Source organism: Eptesicus fuscus, chromosome 20 (assembly GCF_027574615.1).
Source record: "Eptesicus fuscus isolate TK198812 chromosome 20, DD_ASM_mEF_20220401, whole genome shotgun sequence".
In the NCBI taxonomy this organism is placed as follows: Eukaryota; Metazoa; Chordata; class Mammalia; order Chiroptera; family Vespertilionidae; genus Eptesicus; species Eptesicus fuscus.
Window position 1 is genome coordinate 16,908,926 of NC_072492.1, and position 20,906 is coordinate 16,929,831.

The following is a 20,906-nucleotide window of genomic DNA, read 5'->3' on the forward strand; positions in this document are numbered from 1 at the left end:
ATTAGTGTCTGGTGTCTTTGGGCGGGCGACCTTTCTCTAAGCCTCAGTTTCCCCATCTGTCACATGGGGGCAATACCGAGTACCCCACTGGGCTCCTGTGAGGGTGAAGCAGATATTCACTTCCTGGCCCACCGTGGGTGCTCAGCTCATGCCCACCACTCCATGCCAGCTGGCCCTCCTGGCGGGCACGGGAGGACAGCTGGCTCCATGGGCTGGCGCGCAGTGGTGAGAAAGTCAGCTTCCTCTTGGACTGGACAGCGTCTCGGAGAGGAAAGTTCTTTCTCCGACGAACAAACACAGGCTCCCGCGGGAAACCCCAACAGGGGCGGGGCGGGGTGGGAGACTGCTCTGCCCGCCACGGGAGGAAGGGGGACTGGTTGGCGCCGGGAGCCTATTCCTCCTGCCACTTCCCGGGCGTGGGAGGCGGGAGCTGACGGTGGGCCTGCTCGGTAGAGCCGTGGCGTGTGGGAGGTGACCAACACACTGAGGAAGCGTGTCCATCCGGGTCCCCCAGGGACGCCGCAACAACAGCCCCGGACGAGCTAGACGCAGATGGCAAGGAGCTGGGGCAGCACCCGCCCGCCCGCCCCTGCACCACCCACCCACTCCTGACTGTGCTCACGGGCCTCCGGAGGGGGCCCTCTGGCAAAGCTGTTTGCAGCTGAAATCCAAACTGCAAGTAACAGCAAGACCAGGAGAAAACCAGCGTGGGAAGCAGATGGCAGCGTGCAAGGAGCCCAGGCTGCCCGCCGGAGAGGCAGGTGCCACGAGGATGGTGGGTTCTGCTGGCACGGCTGCTCCCCGCTGGTGCTGGCTGGGAGTGAGGGCGCCCCGGCTTCCTGGGCCTCCTGCAGGCCGGAGCCAAGGCGGCCTCCCCAGGGGCCCTAACTGGGCTACGGGTCACCCTCCAGGCGGGGCAGCTTGGAGAGGACTTGAAGACCCACCTGAAGCCACTTCCCGACTTCACAGATTCCTCCCACAGTCAGTCAACAAGGGGAGAGAGGGGCCAGGAGGCAGGAATACAGACCTAGCGGCAAAGGGCACTGGGGGGACCCCAGCCAGGGCCGGCTGTGGTAAGACCTCAGGGGAATCAAAAGCACCCCGCTGGGGAAAGGTTCTAAAGAGATCTGAGCACAGAACCAGCCTTACTTTTTTTTGAAAATGTCTCTTTCAATCAACAAACATTCCCTGAGCCCCTTTGATATGCAAAGCACTGCAGGAAGCACAGTCATTGTTGGTGCAGCCGGCCCGGCCCGCCTCGGCCTCCTCGCTCCGTCAGATCAGGAGGCCTGTGGGCCTGGAAGGCTGAGCCAGTGCTGAGCCTACAAGAGTCAGTCCGCTTTCAATGACTTACAAGTTGGCCTTCACCCCTTTCTACCCTCACCCCCACCTCCCCCGCCCCCGAGAATGCCTGCATCCTCAGAGAAGCCTTCTTACTCAAAGATACCTTTTAGATAGAGGCTGGAGGAATGCTTTCTAGAATCCTGGGGAACTCAGATCCCAATGAACGTTTCCACTGATGACAGGATAACTTTGAAGGAGTCACTTTGTGGTGGTAAATGGATGGGATTAAAGGCTAACCAGCAAGTGCAACGAGTTTCCGGCTCGCAGGGTCCCGGGTTTAGAAGCCCCTGAGGCAGCCCCTCCCAACCTGCACTGACACACCCGTGACAGCTGGAGAAGGAAGGGCACAGGAGGGACCTGACGCCAGCCTCCAGCCGGTCTCGCCTCCGCAAGGCAAGTGGGCTGCACGGACAGGGCCACTGCCCACCTGGGCCTTGCCCGCCCGGCGGGGACCAGGGGGCAGGGTCTGAGCCCCTTCCTCCCAGCCTTCCCGGCGTGGCACATCTGTGGGTTTCTGGTACCACATAGGAGCTTGTCCTTCCTCCTCCAACCCTGTCTTTTTTTTTTTAATGTTTTTTATTGATTTTTTTTTTAGGGAGAGAGATAGAAACATCAATGATGAGAGAGAATCAGCGATTGATGGCCTCCTGCACGCCCCCTACTGGGGATTGAGCCTGCAACCCAGGCATGCGCCCTGACTGGGAATGGAACCAGTGACCTCTTGGCTCAACCAGGGAGCCACACCAGCCGGGCCTCCAACCCTGCCTTACTCCTTGGGATAAATAAGGGAAAGGAAGGAACCAGGCAGGAGTGGGAAGGGGCTGGAACGAGGAGCTGCACCTGGGCAGGTATATTACTTTCAGGAAAGCTCGGGAGGGGGAGGGCAGGAGAGGGGGGAAGAGCCAAGGAAACAGGCAAACCAAGGGCTGCAGATTTCCACGTCCCCCTAGTTCCAGTGGCCAGGGGGCCAGGTCACGGGAGGGTCACAGGTGCCTCCTGTGGACGGAGCACCACGGGGTAAACCCTGGGCAGAGGAAGGGGCTGCGAGGGTGTGGGTGCCGCCTCTGGTAAGCCCTGGGTGTGGAGCTCACGGCTCCTGAAGGTACATGAATGATAAATGCACGTGCGCATGCGCAAGACAGACACAGGAAACCACCAGTCAGGCAAAAAAAAAAAAAAAAAAAAAAAAAAGGAATCAGTTAATGTGGGGAAAAGCTTCAAGATTCTTCAGAAGGGAGGGAAAATTAAAGGAGGGAAATTGGGTAGAAGACGATGAATACAGAAGACAGAATGGAAATGTGATCTTCAAATTAAAAGTACTTTGGAGAGAAGGAATGAGATTGTTGGGAACAAAGTAATAAGCAAAAACATAATTGAAGAGCTTTCCTGAATCAAAGAGCCAAATATGTTTGTTCCATACAAAAATCAATGAAAACGACCTAGGCCTATCCAGATATAAATTTCGATTTCCATATGTGTGTGTGTGTGTGTGTGTGTGTATACCATATGTGTGTGTGTGTGTGTATTTATTTATATATATATATTTATATATATATATACACATATATATATATGGGCAAAAGTAGGTTTACAGTTGTTTGTATGGAAAATAACACAATAATTAACAAATACTAATACAAGAACAAACGCTGTGTTTCATTCACGTACTCATAACTGTAAACCTACTTTTATTTATTTTTTTATTAATCCTCACATGAGCAAATTTTTTCCATTGTTTTCTAGAGATTGTACAAGGGAGGAAGGGAGAGGAAAGGGGGAAGAGAAAGGGGGAGAGAGAGAGGACTGGATGTGCCCCTAACGGGGGTGGGGGTGGGTGGAAGGAGTGAACCTGAAACCCAGGTACATGCTCTTGACTGGGAATCGAACCCGAGACCCTTCAGTGGTCAGGCAGATGCTCTAACCATTGAGCACCACGGGCCAGGGCAATAAACCTACTTTTGCTCACTCTGTGTGTGTGTGTGTATGTGTGTGTGTTTATTTATTTAATTTTTTTGGTTAATCCTCACCCAAGGATATTTTCCCATTGATTTTTAAGAGAGAGGAAGGGAGGGGGAGACAGAGAGCGAGAAACATCACTGTGAGAGGAACACATCGATTGGTTGTCTCCCACATGCGCCCCGACCAGAGCTAGGGATGGAGCCTACAACCGGAAGTATGTGCCCTTGACCAGAATCGAACCCAGGACCCTTCCGTCCGAGGGCCAACAGCTCTATCCACTGAGCCAAGCCGGCTAGGGCTGTGTGAGGTTCTTTAAAGGGGAAATAAAAGCATAGGTCTGGCTTCGGACGTCTCCCCATGTTTCCGTTCTTGCCTTGGAAACAACTTCACGTTGTGCCTTAGGCCCTGTCACCCTGCCTTCTCTTCCTCTCAACGTGGGCATCGAAGGCTTCACGGAACTGCTGCCCGCCTGCATCCTCGGGCCCGCCGTCTGGGCCACGGCCCAGCTTGGAGGTCCTCAGGTGTGTTTGGCGTGCTCTTTAACCAGTCCCCGAGGACGGCTTCATTCCCTGTTCCGTTTCTTTAAATCTTGACCACATCTCAGAGTGTATTCATTTACCAGCAAGGAAACCAGGAAAGGGACTCAAGCCTGTACCTATTCACAGAAGGAATGCAGGTGAGGGGGGGCGGGAGTTGGGAACATGAATGCTTACAGAAGCAGCAAGTCGAGAAAAGGCAAGCGGCTAATTAGGTGAAGAGTGTAGCTTGGTGTGGTCACAAACACATCACATTCATGCCCTTGGGTGGCGTGGCAATCAGACCAGGTACTCCAGGCTGTTGGGAGTGCCAGCCAGGGATCAAACATAAAAACATCAATAAGAGGCCCCAGCCAGTTTGGCTCAGTGGATCCAGCGTTGGCCTGCAGTGTGGGAAACCACCTGTTGTCTTCACTAGCAGAGGGATGTGGACAAGGATCCCGGAAGGCTGGTGACCCTTGAGCCCTGGCAAAGGGCAGAGCTATGCACCCACTGTTTAGTCGAGACAATGGTACCTGAAGCAACTTCCCCACCAGACAGTCATGTAAATCCTTACTGATAAGATAGTCTGCCTGTTACTGGAAATTGCCTGCCTAAGGGCTATAGGTGTATCCCAAATTGAATAAAAGGATGGCAAGGCCTGAGCCCAAGTGGAGTCCTTCCTCTTGAGTTGGGCTCCTGCCTGGTCCCCCAATATTTCCAAATTATTATTTCTTGTCTCATCTCTTTCATTTCCGTGCAGCCCCTCTTCCAGAGCCCGAACCCTGAACCACGTGGGATGTGGGTCATTCACACTGCGGGATTGAAGAGTCCTGGGTTTGATTCTAGTCAAGGGCACATGCCTGGGTTGTGGGCTCGATCCCCAGTGGGGGGTGTGCAGGAGGCAGCCGATCAATGATTCTCTCTCATCATTGATGTTTCTCTCTCTTCTGCTCCCTTTCTCTTTGAAATCAATAAAAAATTTTTTTTAATCAATAAGAAGCAAATGAAAGGAAAATATCTGTGGCTGTTCATAGGAATGACAAGGTTTATTGCTCTAAAATTTACTCAATTGAGTTTTAAAATTCATTAACAACAGTCATTTTCAGAAATGAAAATGGTTCATTTGTTTCTTTTTCAAATTTGCTCATTTTTTTCAAAGGTCCTGTTTGTTGAATTTGTTTCTACTCCTTCTCTCATCTCTTTTAATTAATTTACAAGCCTTACTTATCTCCCTCTCACGGTTTCACCGTCATCTCTAGTTCCCTGGGTACCGGTTCTCCTAGTTGTTCCACTTGCTGCCTCTCCCTCATGGTGGCCCTTTTTACATGAGGTTGGTAGACAACAGGGGCAAATCCACAGAATTCCGAGTGGGAAAGATTATGATCAATTATATTACCAATCAAGTTATCGTCTTCGTATAAAGGCAATAGCTATTGTATAGCAAAAGACTCAGAAAATCCACCTAAAGGGCTCCTATTAAAAAGATTAAAATAACAGACCAGCTAATTATGAGGTAAATCAACAGTAATAACTCAAGGGTCTGTAAGAAAAGAGGGCATATAAACATCGACGTTTATTTTTCCCTTCTAAGGTCCCATTCTGAGGATGAAACTTAAAATGTGGTCAAGAAGCTATGCACCCGCACATATATTGCAGTTATTAATAAGAAGGGGGAAGGCAATACTTAGGTGTCTTGAATGAGCAGAACATCCATATGACAGAATGTTTACAAGGAGTTATTGATTACACTGAGAACTATTTGTGATATGTGTTAATTTTAAAACATGGGTTCAGCAATATAAAGAAAAAATACACAGAAGATCAGAAGTAAATATGCCAGAATGTTAACAGTGATTAGATGGTAAGATTACGGATATTTTGGGTGTGTATTACTTTATGTTTTTTTACACATTGTGAATGTCAGTGATGAGCCATGTTAATTTTATAATCAGAAGAGAGTAAAATGTATATGATATTTAAAAAATGAAAACTTTTAAGGGTCACGAACTAACAGTCAAGAACATAAATATCGGGGGTAATATTAACCTTTTGCACTCGGATGTCGAGTGTGACTCGACACGGTTAGCATTAGAATAAAGGAATCGAGAAAAGAGCAAGCGCGTGCAAAGGGTTAAATAAGAAAGATAAAATGTCGTTACTGACTCTGACGTTACTATAGTCTACAATTTATTCTCAACGCAGCAGCCAGAGCATCCTCTAAAAAGAGGGGGTGGCGGGGGGGCTCAGGTCATGTCTCTCCTCCACTCCTGACCCTCAGAGGCTCCCCATTTCACTCAGAGTAACAGCCAAGGTCCTTACCATGGTCGGCAAGGACCAACACGATCTGACCCCTGCCACGTCTCCGACCTCCTCTTCCGACCCTGACTAACGCCAGTCACGCCGGTCTCCTTGCCCGTCCTCCAAATCACCAAGCACACACCTGCCCCGGGGCCTCTGCACGCACTATGCCCTCTATTGGAATGCTTCCATCCCTACAGCCACACAGCGCGCTGCAGAGCCCTGCTAAACGCCATTTGATCAGGAAACCCTTCCCCGCCTCCCCATATAAAATAACAGCTGCCCCCATTGATCCCAGCACCCTCTCCCCTCTCCCCTGGGCACGTTATCACCACCTGCGACACGGCAGCATTGACTTAACGGTCTCCCTCCCATGAGAAGAGCTGTCTTGCCTGGTACATAGGAGATGCTCAATAAGCATGTGCTGAATGCCTGAATGAACACACGCATTAGACTGTTAGCCCCTCAGGAGTCGGCGGGCTGAAGCACCCCCCCACCGCCCGCCGGCACCACGGACGTGCACCAAACAGGGGACGTGACAGCCCGGGGACGTGTAACCAGCGTTCATCTCACTCCAGAAAATAAAGTGTTTAAAAGCACAGCCAGAGATGATGGGAGTGAAGCATCATCCAAAGGAGAGATAAGAGCGCTGGCGCGCGAGTCCCCATCAGAACGTTCAGGTTCTCCCGTCAGGACGCGCTTCTCCTGCAGGACGGAGCGCCTCCGTCTTATCACGGATTCAGAACCAGCTGTAGGCGGCTCTTCAAATGACATTTTAAACGCTCTTTCTATTTAGCTATCTCTTTGTTGTGATTAGATCTCTTTCTGAGCAAAATTTAAAAAAAAAAAAAAAAGGCACTAGCAAACCAATTACCCTGTCACTCTCCCATCCCAAAAGTTGGCAGGAAAAGGCGGCACCCGGGTCCGGCACCCAAGGGCACCCACACTCAGGACGCGCACACTGAGTGCCCACAGTTTGCCGGGGACTGCAGAGACGGGACGTAGCGTTCTTCATCTGGCGAAGTGGTATTAGCCCCTGGAAGTTCAAGGACAAAGTGATAGCATGATACACAGCTTCATACTCGTTGCCTCAGAAAGATAAGAAAATTCATCCTAAGCTATTTCAGATTTCCTGGGCGCCGCGGTGCTCCGGAGATGAGGACGGGCTGGCGGTGGGCCCCGCACGTGGTACCCCAGGGCTGGCTCTCAGGGATGCCAGGGTAGCTGGAGGTGGGGACGGGCAGGCCAGCTGCCTCTGCAGCCGTCCACTGAGCCATTACGCTGGCGACATCCGTCTTGCCTCTCACCCACCTTCTCTGTGACAGCTCCTTCATCTCTGTCCTCTAACAGCTCAGCTGTGACTGCCATTGCGTCCTGCGGCGGTGTCTACCACAAGATGCCGTTTTAAGGAACGTCCTCCCTCCTGGAGAGCTGCGTCTTAGGGGAGACGCCCAGAGGACCCCACGTCCCAAGGGGGCGCTTCTGGCTGGGAGAGGGGGGGGCCTCTGAGGCTTACAGAGTACCCGTGCCAGGCCGGGCATGTACACTTGGTACATCACTTTGTACATCTAAGGACCTGGCCGAATTCTTACAGCGTCTCTAAGAAACAGAGACGGTCACCTCCGCTGCAGGCTGGGAAACCAGGGCCCGCCCGGCAAGACGGAATGTCAGTTCACGTGTGGGGTACCTTCCCTGTTCCGAAGACACGGCGATGACAGAGGAGCCTGTTTCTAAAAACAGCAAGTAAACCCATCTGCGTTCAAAACCCAGATGCTTATCTCGAGGGGTGAGAAACGCCAAACGTTTCCTATGTGGAGGGGCTGAAGGCACAACCGGTGGAGTTCTGGGTCCCTCAGCAGGTGGGGGCCACCGGGAGCTTGGCCGTCTAGGGCACAGGGACCACGGGAGGTGGGGGACCAGAGCCAGAGTCACTGAAAGTGGGGGCTGGTGAAGGGATTTCCCACCGGGGAAAGAGGCTGAAGAGGCAGAGCTCCCCGCTCCACCCCCGAACCAGAGCTCTTCTACGAATCTGAACAGGGAGGGAGCGGGAAGCAGCACCCACACAGCCAGGGCCTGGCCAGGCTGCCGTGTGGGTGATTGGCCCGGGGAATAATCCCATTATCACCAAGGACACAGCTCATCGCAGCCCGAGAGACCTGGCTCTGCATCGGGCCCCCCTGGACCTGGGGGGAGGTGATGAGCAGGGAGAGCAAGTGGGGGACACCGATTCCCCTTCAGGACGCGCGCACAAACCCACATTCCAAAGCCCCGGGGAAAGCTGACGCCGAGAGCCAGCAGCACCAGCCGCGGGGAGACAGTCCCAGAGACGCAGTGGCCTGGAAGGCAGGACTGAACAACGGGTGCAGAAAGGTGAAGACATAAACAAGGGCCGCGGGCGCCCTGGAGGATGGGCTGAGAGGCTCTGCACGGTAGCCGGGAGGACTTCGGAAGTGCAGACGTGGGACGGCAGGGACAGCACTGTCCAAGGACAGCCTGGCTGAGGACCTCCCACAACGGAAGGCACCCTATGGTCCCTCAGATTGACGGCACGTGCCCAGTGCCACGCAAGGAGGGCAGTCCACACGTGTGCTAACCCAGGGCACACCCCCTCTGCCCGGCGCACTCTGCGCCCACCAGCCCCGCCCCATGTCCCTCCCCGGAAGCTCCTGCCGATGTCCTGCTCTGGTGTGGCCCCACTTCCGATCCTGGTACAGTGAGGAAAGCCTGGGTTTGGGGTTAGGAGATGCAGGTGCAAGCCCCACATCGTGACTGCCTCACTGAGCTTCAATTCTCCTCCTGAAATGGGGTCAGAACTAGAAGGACAGGACCTCTGCACCGGAAGGGACTGTGGGTGGCCTCACTTACTGCACTTACTTCCTGCTCCCACAGGAGCCAGCTGGGTGCCCACCTCCCGATCTCCATTTCCCCGTCAGCGGAAGGCAATACTGACAGCACCCTCATAGGGGACTGTGAAAGGATTTAATGGATTCATACAGCGCAGTGCCAGGCTCATCATAAATGTTCAACCCGGGGCGGACGTTACTATTGATATAATAATAGGCGTCCCCTGCCCGCCCCCTCCCTCCCCCCCAACGCCACGCTACCTACAGCCAGTGTGAGGGCTTCCCACTGAAGGCAGGGACCCCAGGCATGGCAGACCCGGGGCCCACGCCACCTCCGCACTGTGAAAATGGGCAAGCCAGCAGGTGATCCCCCACCCTTCTCCCTGGTCACCCCCAGTAGGTCCTCCTTGACCTCCAGGGAAGCCCCTCCCCGTGACCAACCATGAACGTCCCCCACTGGGATGGGCTCAGACCCGGCCCCAGCGCCCCCCACCCGTTGCCCTGGGCACCCTACCTCTCTCTGCTCACTGCAGATCTTACACAGCCACAGGGGCCGCTTCTGGCCAGGGCAGGCCTCGATCCCACACTTGGTGCAGACTTTCTATAAGAGAGAGGACACGGGAGGTCACCACTGGAGCCGCTTCCCCCTCGGCTGAGAGGCTGGGGACACCGTAGCCGAGGAGCCCTTGGCCGTATTCCGAGGCACGGCTTTGGCTTCAGGCCAGCAGGGCAGCCAACCCAAAGGGCACAGGTGGCTCTGGGGCACCCTGGACGTGCCCACCCATGAATCTCCACGGTACAAATCCCCCCCACAACCACATTCTCTGAGGAGCACATCACAGTGAGCGGCCCGAGAGGCACAGCTGCCTCCTGTTCCACAGCAGAGAACTGGCCGCCGCCCAAACGCCCAGCGCGAGTGGAAGAGCCAAGCGCAGGCAGCAGAATACGCGATGGCCCGGGCACAGCAGGCCGTGTCCCTCCCCGGGGACGCGGGCAGAAGATGTTATGCAACAGAGAAAACACACTGGGGTAGATTCATGCCAAAAAGTCCCGGCTGTGAGAAGATGCTGTCGCGAGGAAGACCAGTGCCTCACTGCATGCCCAGGCCCTTCGCGGAACGAGCCCAGCACCCTACGGCCTAAGCAGCAGGCCCGTGTCGCCGGTGAGGCACCTGGGGCTGGAAGCAGGTTGGGAATTTGCCAAGCTCACCAGCAAGTGGTGGACTCAGATCTGGCTCTAGAGCCATTATGTAATTTCCCCAGACACATGAGTAGCCAGAACCTCGTTCCCGCAGTGGCTGACCTTCTGTGCTGCTTAAGCTCACAACTTCCAAATACATATCTTGTTTCCCCAAAATGCACGGCGACGCGGTGGTGGGAAAGGCCAGGTGAAACGCCCCGGAAGGCGGGGGGACCTGGTGGGGCCGAGACGCGCTCCCGGTGAACTGGGTGCAGTCTGCCTGGGTGACAGCAGGCCCTCCTCTGAGCACGGGCGCACGGGGCTCCTCACTGTTTCTGCCGCGTCCCTGCAGGCTGGGGGTTCTCTCCGCCCCCCTCCCTGCCCCACCACAGAGGGAAGGCTGGCTCTGTCGCCCGGCCTTTCCTGCAGGCTGCCAACTGAGCAAGCGGCACGCCCCTCTCCACGGAGAGGAAAATGTCACCGACTTGGCTTCCCCGCGCCTGTCGTCACCGCCCGAGTGGGCAGCTGAGCCCGGCGCTGCAGGAGGGGAGCCAGCTCGAGGCCGAAGGGAAGCCGACACATTCTTGGGGCGGGAGGGTAGGCATTTGCTCCCATCCAATACTCAGGGATGAGAAATGTCACTTTTCCTCTGATTCTCCAAATGAAAGGCAATCTCCAAGCTCCCGGCTCTCTGGGCTGGCAAGAAAGTCCACCCCCGTCACAGCGGGGCCCCTTCCCAGCTCTCGAGAAGGTCCCGGGGTTGGGGAGGGTCCCCGTCTGGGTGCTCACTGCTGCACTGCTCTCCCTCTGAGCTCCAGGGTCCCTTGGAGAGGAAGGGGCCTTGGCCACTTCTGTGCCAGGCCTGGGTTTGGGATCTGTGCCAGGCTGGGGCACGGCAGCCCGCCCCCTGGAGCCCTGGGCCACCACCCGTGACCTGATGTGAAATTCCCTCTTCTCCACTAGGACTGCCTCTCGATATCCCTCCCAGTGCTCACCCCGGCCCTTCTCCCTCTAGGACAGGGCCCCCAGGAGCCCATAAGGTGGAAATACACACAGGCCCCTCCCCCAGGGGTAAGGAGAGAGGACGGAGGTGCTGAAGCCGGCTGGCGGTTTTCCTTCGAATTCCCCCTACCCGGAACAAACAAATGGTGCATCATCATCTATCTCATCCTGGATCACTCAGAGCCCCCCTGTCCTCCTGGAAAGGAGTGTGGCCCTTTAAGAGGTGAGATTTTTTTCCTGTTGAGTTTTCTACATGCTTATAGGGTTCGGTGCCAGTCGCCCTCCAAGCACACAGTGCTCTGCCCCTCCCACTGAGACAACGGTGCCGGGAACAAGGAGAGAACACGGGACGGGCCGCTACCGTTTCCTGAGCAATTGCGTGTGCCCAGCACCAAAGTATGAGGGAGCGGGGAGGCAGGCTCTCCATGATGCCGCTGAGGACACGGAGGCTCGGAGATGGTGAAGACCGCCGGAGGCCCCACCGCCAGGTCGGGGCAGTCAGGATTCGGGACCTCAGAGAGCTGGGTAACGCCGTCCCCTGCCCAGCGCCACGCTGGTGCCCATGGCTCTCCAAGGAGCCGGCTCACGTGCCTGGGAGTGTGGCTGATGATTCGCAAATGAATGAATGGGCAGAGGTGACACGGCATGACCTGGGACAGGCTGTGCCGGGGAGGAGCGTGCAGCCGCATATGCTTGCTCATCAGCTCCGTGGCACCGGTTCTGGGAGTCTGGCTCCGCCCTCCTCGCTATTTCTCTGGACGGAGGGCGGACAGGGAGCCCAGGCCCAGCGGCCTCCCCAGCAACACTCCATGGGCTTCCCCACAGCCTCCCTCCCACGCTGTGGCCGCCCTGCCCCGCACGTTCAGCAGAGGTGGGGGGGCTGCGGCCTCTGCCCCTGTCGCAGTCAGCTCGGGCTGCTATAACAAAACCAGTCCTAGCCTGGGTGGCCTAAACAGCGGACACGCGTTTCACAGCTCTGGGCTGGAACTCCCAGACCGGGGTGCCAGCGGGCCGCGTTCTTGGAGAGGGCCCTTTCTCTGTGCCCCCTCTTTTGCTTCTGCACGCCAGAAGCCCTACAAATGGGCTCATCATCATCCGTCTCCACCTGGGTCACTCAGAGCCCCCCGTCCTCCTGAGGTCCCCTTCTCATGCTATCCTGCCCTGTCACCGACTCTGCTTTCCAGAAACACTGCCCTGAGCCCGTTCCGAAGCACTGCAGCTCGGTGCTCTGGCCACAGGCTTCGGAGTGAGGCAGGCCTGGGTGGGCCCGTGGGCAAGCTACACAACGCCTCTCGGAGCCTCGGATGTTCTCATCTGTAAAACGGGATCGTATTTGTCCCCTGGGGTCGTCTTGAGGGTTAACTGAGCTTCACCTGAAGAGCGACCAGCACGTTATAAGCTTTCGATACCTGCCAGTTATTATCATCGGTGACGCCCTCGTGCCCTGTTCTGACACCGTGCATGATTCTCCTCCAGACCTGCAGCAGCTCCTAGGGCAGCCATCAGCCTCATGTGGCTATCTAAATCAAAATTAATTAAAACTAAACCAAAGGAAAAGCCCAGCTCCTCGGTCACACTAACCATATTTCAAGTGCTCAATAGCCACACGTCACATCGAATGGCACAGAAATAGAACATTCCCTTCAGCGCAGGAAGTCCTGCTGGATGGCACTGGGCCACCGGACCCAGGCCTCGGTCTCAGGGCCTCGGCACTCACCACTGCCCTCCCTGGCCCGTTCCCACTGCTCCCCACAAGGCCTCACTTCCAATCAGCTACTGTGATCCAGTGCGTGCCATTCTCAGCCTGTCTTTTGTCTTGGCCTCGCCCCACCCCACCCCTCCCCATCTGACGCCCACTCGCCTTCCAATTTACGGATTCCTATAACCATCACCTGCTGAGTGCCCACGGGCAGCATGGCACTGTGCGGGGCAGGCAGGGCCCAGGCCTCATGTGTCCCCAGTGAAGCGCCCAACGCTCGGACCCAGGTCAGCCTGCCACAGCTGCGTGGCTGCCCGCTGCATTGCCAGAGTGAGATTCAAGCGGGGCTCGAAGGATGGGTGTGCACATGCCCTCAATAAGTATTGTCTGATTGGTTAAACATCCATGCTGGTGGGGAACAGAGAAAGAAACCGGGAGAGAGTGCCCAGAGCTGTGTGCTGTCTTCTACCCACAGACCACTTGGCCTGGGGACAGAGGTGGTGGGGGCCAGATGCCCGCAAGAGGCTGGGTGGTCAGCTCCCATGCTGGGGGGGGGGTGTGTGTGTGTGGATGAGTGGCACCTCCCTAATGTTCCCTCCTCCCTTTGCCCTGTGGGGTGCTTTGAGGGGCTGGGGGTGGTATGGGAAGGCACACCCTCCTCGCCCATGCACAGCCCTGGTTTCAGGCTGCCCGCCGTCACTGGTGGAACCCACGTCAGATCCCACCAGGTCTCAGTTGTGTCGTGTCTCTGGCTGGGGAATCCAGGCCAGCAAAAAGATAACATGCTCCAGTTCAAGTAATACATAATTGCTCCTCTACTACATCTCCCATCAGTAAGAGAATAATGAGCCTTTTCCCCGACGGGCTTGGTCTTTATTCCCAGGTTGCAAAAAAAAAAAAGAAAATGAAGCAGGTAGTATTTTAAAAATCCAGTGAGAGTATGAGCCAGCTGTGACATTAAGTCGGTGCAAAGGGCACGCTCCCCAGCCGTGTCAAGGGTAGCTCTGGGGCCTGGGGGCGGTCGCTTGCTTCCCTGCCTGAGATGGGCTTCCACTGAGCGGAATTGCCCCGGGCAAGTGAGCACTGGCTTCCCCGGTCGGCGGTCATGGCTGCCTCCTGCTTCCCACAGCCTACTATTGTGTCTGAGTGTCCAACAAACCAAGTCTAGCTCTGGGCCTCACTCAGAGCAGAAGTGACAAAAGTCCAGGCCGTCACTTGGCACATACAATCTCCTCAATCCTGCCTCAGGCACTCCATGCATCCCTTCTGCAAACATATACCCCAGACTAGAGCACACACGGGGCAGGGGATGGTTCCGGGCATAGCCCACGGGGCACAGACTTTGGGGCCGTTTAGATGCAACCGCAGATGTGTCACTAACCTTCTCTGAGGCTCATTTCCTCATCTGTGAAACAGTGGTGACAGGCAGACTCATGCCACCTCAGGGAGGATCAAGGCAGATGATTCATGAAAGTGCTTAGCACAGAACACGGTATAGAGCAGGCAGTAACCACAGCTCTGTCCCACATGCCTGGATCCGTAGGGATGCCAGCACCCATCAGCCATACAAGCCAAAACCCAGAATCATCCTCCATCCTCACTCTCCCTCATTCCCACCCAAATAATCCATCTCCAAAAACTTTAAATCTTGACTGTCAACGGCCCTCCATCACCCTCCCCGATCCATGCTGCCACCTCCAGGGCCCGCCTGCCCCGGGGCCCCCAGCAGGTCCCTCATCCTCACTTTGGCCAGCCTCCAGTTGGTTCCCGATATGGCAGCCGGAGTGATCTTTTCAAGATGCAAATCTAATCATGTTATTTCTCCCATCCCTGCCAGCATAAAAGCTTTCAAAGACTTCCCGTGGCTCTCTGGATGGAGACAGCCCCTTTCACATGGTGCATGAGGCCTGCTCAGGCTAGACCCTCCCTCCTTGCCAGCCCCACCCCCTGCCCCCGGTGCTGTGAGCCCCAGCCAGGTGGGCCTGTCTTCCGTCTCTGGTCCTCACTGCGTTTTTCCTGCCCCAGGATCTTGGCACGTGTTGCTCTCTCTGTCTGGGATGCACGTGGTCACACTCTCTCTTCATTAACTTTCAGACCTCTGCAAAAGCACCCTTCTTCAAGGAAGCCCTCTCTGACTGCCCACCTGGTTGGAGCTTCCATAATAAGCGCTTGCCTTTTGTCCTCAGCTGTCAGGAATTTTAGCCTCGTTCATGTGGCTCCATGGCTGCCACCACTTCCTCTACCAGGCTGTCAGCTCCCCGAGGGCAGAGGCCAGGTCTGTTCTGCCCACCTTCCTATTCCCAGTGCCTGGCACAATGAACGTTTGCAGAATAAATGAATGAACAAGCAGCAGCTACTTTCACTATTGCCGTTGAGAAGGCAAGATGTGGTCCCTCCTAGAATGTGCCAGTTACTGAGGAGACGAGGCACAGGGAGACAGGAAACACCCACGTGGCGGTGCAGGGGAGGTGATGGGAGAGCCTGCACTTGGGTAGGGTGTTCAGGGGTGGTAGGGCTGCTGGCCGGCAGGCCTCCCTTTCAGGGTACGTTGTGTGGCCCCAGGCTGGTCCACACACCAGGGAAAGAACTCTGAGCATCCTTTGTTAAGGGTGGCACCCCACATGACCTCTCCTTGCCTGTCCTCCACCCTGGGGTGCACCCTGCAGGGCCGGAGAGGTCATGTGGGTGCGACCCTGAACAACAGATGCTCAGAGTCCTTTCCCTGCACGCAGACTCCTCTCCCTGGGATGCAGCCTCATCCTAATGTCTGAGGGGCGCCCTCCCTGACGTCCTCACAATCCCGGCCACTTGGGTGCCCCCTGGCCTCCCTGGAGCGCACACGGCCAGGTGACACCGGCACCCTCCCACACCGCCGCCAAGAGGCAGGAAGTGCACGTGGGCCTTCGAGGCGAGGTGCACCTGCGCTCGGCCCGGCTCCCAGGCGGGCCTTCCTATCCTCACTGTGAGTCCCCGCTCCACAGGGGGGTTCCCAAACTGATCTGATCAGAGGAAGGGAGGGGGTGCGGAGCCAGGAACCAAGCTGCTCGGCACGCAGACGCCAACGCCTCTCAGGAACAGCGGCGCGCGGTCTGGGAACATTCAGTAACCGAGGAACAGCCGCGCACCCTCGACAGGCCCCAGGGCGCGGCAGGATTATCATCCATCACACCGACAGAGATGTTTGCGAGGCTCAGTCAACCAAAATAAGATGAAATTGTGCTCAAATGTTCCGTACAAGGAGGCCAGGAAAATGTACGCTGCGCTGCAGAGATGAATATTGAAGACGGTTAATTTGAAGATATCTGATGCTTTAATGCCGTGGTCGGCAAACCGCGGCTCGCGAGCCACATGCGGCTCTTTGGCCCCTTGAGTGTGGCTCTTCCACAAAATACCACGGGCCTGGGCGAGTCTATTTTGAAGAAGTGGCGTTAGAAGAAGTTTAAGTTTAAAAAATTTGGCTCTCAAAGGAAATTTCAATCGTTGTACTGTTGATAGTTGGCTCTGCTGGCTAATGCGTTTGCCGACCACGGCACCAGGAGGTCAGCAGGGCGGGATTCCCGGTTAGAGCGCATGCCTGGTTTGTGGGTTCACCTGTAGGGGGCGGGCAGGAGGCAGCTGATTGGTGATGCTCTCTCCCTCTCCCTCTCTCTGAAATCAATAAAAACATTTTTTTTTTTTTAAATAAAAAGAATGTGGGAAGTTCCCTTATCAATCCAAAGGGAGCCTGGGTCTTGAAAGGTGGAAGTCCGGATGAGGAAGAGCCCCACAGCTCCGGGTCAGGAAGCCGCGTGGGGACTCCCCACGGTTACGTGAGTAGAAATCGACGGGCACTGGAACTGGCCTCTCCTCTGAGAAGGGGCCTATCAGGGGTCTGGAACACGAGCCTCCTAGCATCTCCCAGCCAGGGGTACACCTCAGGCCCCTCCCTGGCCCCAAGCCCGCCTGCTCGGGAGGAAGAATAGGTGGCAGACGGAGTCGAACACAATCCAGGGCGCCACGACCCTCAACCCTCGTCCAGCTTCCATCAGCCCTGCACATGGCCTGCTCCGCTCTGAGGGGCTCCCCCTGCTGGGATAGACTCCTGGAGCCCTTAGCTCCGTCCAGCCCTAAGGGAAGAAACCCCTGGCTTCTGTGCCCGCCCACCAGCCTGGGCTCCTGGAAGTGACGGGGCCTGCGCTGGGCACGGCCCCCAGACTTCCAGCCGCAGGTCCACGCGGCCCCATCAGGATCAGGAGGGATGACACTCGGACCAGCGGTCTCCCGGGACGGCCAGGTCCCACGCGGCCGGCCGCTCTCCACCTCTGCCCCGGCTGGGAGGGAGTCGGGGCAGGGAAGGCCCCGGGGGTGAAGGAAGCGGCTTACATCCATCTTGCTCCTCGCTTCATGGTCGCTTAGAGTTACAACTCATAACGATGATAACAGCCACCGTTTATTGAGCACTTCGTCCATGCCTGGCACCAAGCTCAGCGCTCAACACACATTATCATGATCACATTCCATCTCATTTACGCTCACAACGGCCCCTTGAGGAAGGGTTTACGGTCCGAATGTCGTGGAGGAGGCTGTTGGAGGCCCCGAGATGCTGGGGGGCTTGGCTAAGTTCACGTAACGAGGAGGCGGCAGGGCCGGGGTGCAGACCCAGGTCCATAACAATAAAAACAAGGGCTTACGTAACACGCCGTGTGCGGGGCTCAGCAGGCGCGCCTGACACGGATTATTCACTTAACAAGGCGAGACGGGGCAGACAGCTTGGGTCATTGGTCCCGGGTCACACAAGGGCAGTCAGTGGAGGGCGGACTGGGGTCCACGACCCGATCTGACCTCTCACCCACACTCGCTGTGACCTCCCCCACGAGCCGAGAAGGGGCCCCGGAAACAATGCTGGCCTGAAGATAAGCGGCAGCTCCCTTTCCGAGACTGACGCCGGCCACGCCAGGAGCATGAACACAGGGAACTGCCGGCCAGACAGCGCCAGCTGCAGCCTCCCCAGCCGGCCCTGGTTGCATAACCCACCTCTGCTTCCCGGGGCCCCGGAGCCGGGCCTCCCACAGAGGACTCGCCACCCGCAGTCCCCTGGTCCAGCCTCTGTTAAAGGAGCCTGCTTCTCAGAGGGACAACCCCTCGATCCTTTGGGGTTGTTTCATCCTCACATCCAGGGTCCTGATGACGCCCTGCCCCACTCAGCAGCCCCTGAGCTCATGGCTGCAAGGGCGGCTGGCTCCTCGGGGGCTGCCGCGAAGCCCCAGCGTGGAGGGGAGGCGCTGGCTGTGGTCAGCACTGGCCATGCCAGGACCCCCGGGCCGGCTCTGCCGCGAAGACGCTAGCTCTGAAAGTCGACAGTCCTAGGGCGTGTGCCCGGGGTCTCTACCTGACCTCGGAGACACTGAAGTCACAGCCCTGCTGGTCGGAAGGCGAGGCAGGAGCTCCGCTGTCCTTCCGCCACCCCTGCCCCTAGAGTCTGGTGGGCAGCGACTTCACTGCAGGTCGGGGCCGATGACGCCGAGAGCATCCAGCAAACACTTCCTACGGCCCTGCTGCGGCCAGGCCCCGGACTCGGCGAGCGCGCGGTAAGGCTCACAGGCTGAGGGCGGAAAGACAAGAACACGGATGCACACAGAAGGCCGTGGCCCCCACCTCGCTCGGCGGCCTCGCCAAGTCCATGGTGCCCGCCAAGCGTCACTGTCTGCTCCCAACACTCTAGGGATTCCCATGCCTCCATGCTTTTGCCCAGGCTGTGCCTCATGGCTAGGGAGCTTCTATGTATCCCTCAGGAATAACGCAAACGTATTCTCCTCCGTGACTCCCTCCTTGACCCCCACTCCCATCCCAAGCGCTAGTTACTCCCCCCTCCCCCCCGTGTGCTCCCACAGTGAGCGTCCAGAGAGGAGTGCTGATTGCATCCTACTGACGTTGACTCTCCAGTGACTGCACAGACCCCGCTGGCCCAAGTCGGGAGACCGCCCCCCGCCCCCCCAGCTCAGCCCCTACCAGCTCAGCCAGGGACCCGTCAGCCCTTAGCAGCTGCTCCAGAGGTCGGCACTGTCTTCGCTGACTTCCAGGGTCATCATAACTCTTGGAAGGTCAGCGTGTGTGAAAACACCCTCTCCCTTCCCCACGCCCCCTCCGGGGCCTGGGACACAGCCCATTATCCTCAAAGCCAGCAAATACCTGTCATTGGAATGGCTTTTTTTATTTGAAAAATTCAGCAGCCTAGACAAACACCCTCAGGCTCCTGAACATTCCAGCGGCGGCAGCACTAACGAGCAATTAGGGACCCTGGCGATGTGCAGGAGCCGACTCCGAGGAGAGCGGTGAGGAGAGCGGTGATGGTCGGGCAGGTGCAGTCGGGCCTGACCCTCAGGCCCCCGAACTCCCAGCCCGGGAGGTTCATTTACGCTGCTGAAGTCAGCAGCCTGTGCCCAGGGGATGGACTGGGAGCCCTGGACGCCGCGTGGAGGCGGTCAGACTTCATTCTGCGGGCAGTGGGAGCCACTGAAGACTTCAGGGGTGGGCAGAGTGCCCTGATCAAGCCGCTCTTGAGCAAGATGAACAAGCAGAGGCGCAGGGAATGAGCTGGAAGGCTCATGGGACTCCCCCGCGGGCAGCCGGGAGCTGGTGGGGAGGCCGTGCAGCGGCCCTGGGCGCTCAGGCCTCGCTCGCTCCCTGGAGGGCCGAAGCCCACGCCACGCCTGTCTGCGCCTGGAAACTCAGCACGGCAGAGGTGCTTCCTGGGCAGAGGGGGCTCTGGAAGGCCCGGCAGATCACAATCTGGCCCAGCCTCAGTTTCTCCATCTGTAACCTGGGAGAGTCACCCCCCCCCCCCCCCACAGAAGGCGGATGACAATGGCGAGGGAAGCGTTCGTGAGGGAGCAAGGGAAGATCCCCTAAGCTGGCAAACTCATTAGTCAACAGAGCCAAATATCAACAGTACAACGATTGAAATTCCTTTTGAGAGCCACATTTTTTAAACTTAAACTATATAGGTAGGTGCATTGTTATTAACTTAATTAGGGTACTCCTAAGCTGGCCTTTGCTGAAAACTCAAGGGGCCAAAGAGCCGCATGTGGCTCTCGAGCCGCAGTTTGCCGACCACTGCCCTAAGCTGCGTCAGAGAGAGGCCTGGTTCTTTCTTGGTTTGGAGGCCGGGGCTAAGGGCAGCCTCCGAAGAGAAGCTGGCTCCCCCTTCCCTGCCCCTCCCAGCGGCCCCAGCAGCAGGAGAGGCACCTGCTGCCCACCCCAGACCCTCGGGGGACAGAAGGCAGGCTCCATCCACCCCAAGCTGGGCCCGCCAACAGCACAGGGCCGCGCTGGGAAGGCTGCGGCAGGAGAGGCGGGCGGTTGGAGAGCAATGACGAATGGCAGGCCTTGCGCGGTGTGGCAGCTTGCAGGACGCAGCAGTGAGGTGAGGCGGGGCCCGCGTGAGCAGCAGCCGGCCACACCGCGGCCTGGAAATGTCATTATCTGCTATTTACCACAACAGAGGACGAGAGGCTGCACAGAGTTACCGCTCCTGGTAACAGCTGCTAAACGAATTTGCCAACACTGCTTCCTGCCGCCTGCGTTCTCTCGAATGCACGATGACCAGACCCAGGCGGAAGGGACACGAAGCTCCGGTGGCAAGGGGCCCGAGGGGGCGCCAGTCAGCTGTCTCAGGAAGGAGCCCGACCCCCACCCAGGCCTATAGACCGTTTTGCTCCCTCGATGAGGGGCCGGCCGGCCTCCCAGTGACTCTCATCCACGACTCAGCAAACACAAACGCCTTGCAACCCCCCAGATGTGTCCAGGCTCCGCCCAGCATCCTGGGGGTGCGACAAACCTCTGTGGGGAGGTTTGCTTCCGGGGCGGCCAGGGGGCCACACACTCCTGTGGGCGGTCAGCACGAGGGCCCACGACCCCTTCTCCAGTGTTAGAGGCACTCCGTCAATGGCCTTCGCACCCCGTTGGCAAGCTGGCGCCAAGTATCACCTTCCTTTGGGGGGGGGGCGTGTCTCCTATGAGTCTTCAGCTCTTTTTACCCCCCAAAGAGGGAGCAAAGTTCTGAATTGAGATGTGAGGCCCTGGCTA

The 20,906-nt window shown here is 57.1% G+C and overlaps 1 protein-coding gene across 3 annotated transcripts in view; it reads right to left on the reverse strand.

The window, feature by feature from the left end:
• Positions 1 to 20,906, reverse strand: part of RPH3AL (rabphilin 3A like (without C2 domains)) — a 127,644-nt gene that overhangs the window by 35,284 nt on the left and 71,454 nt on the right. For 2 of the 3 annotated variants that reach the window (XM_028155026.2, XM_028155024.2), the window contains exon 5: positions 9,477 to 9,563. The exons of the other annotated variant lie outside the window; for it this stretch is intronic. In XM_028155026.2, coding sequence (XP_028010827.1) covers positions 9,477 to 9,563 — 87 coding nt within the window. The remainder of the gene's footprint in view (positions 1 to 9,476; positions 9,564 to 20,906) is intronic. 3 annotated transcript variants of the gene reach the window in all.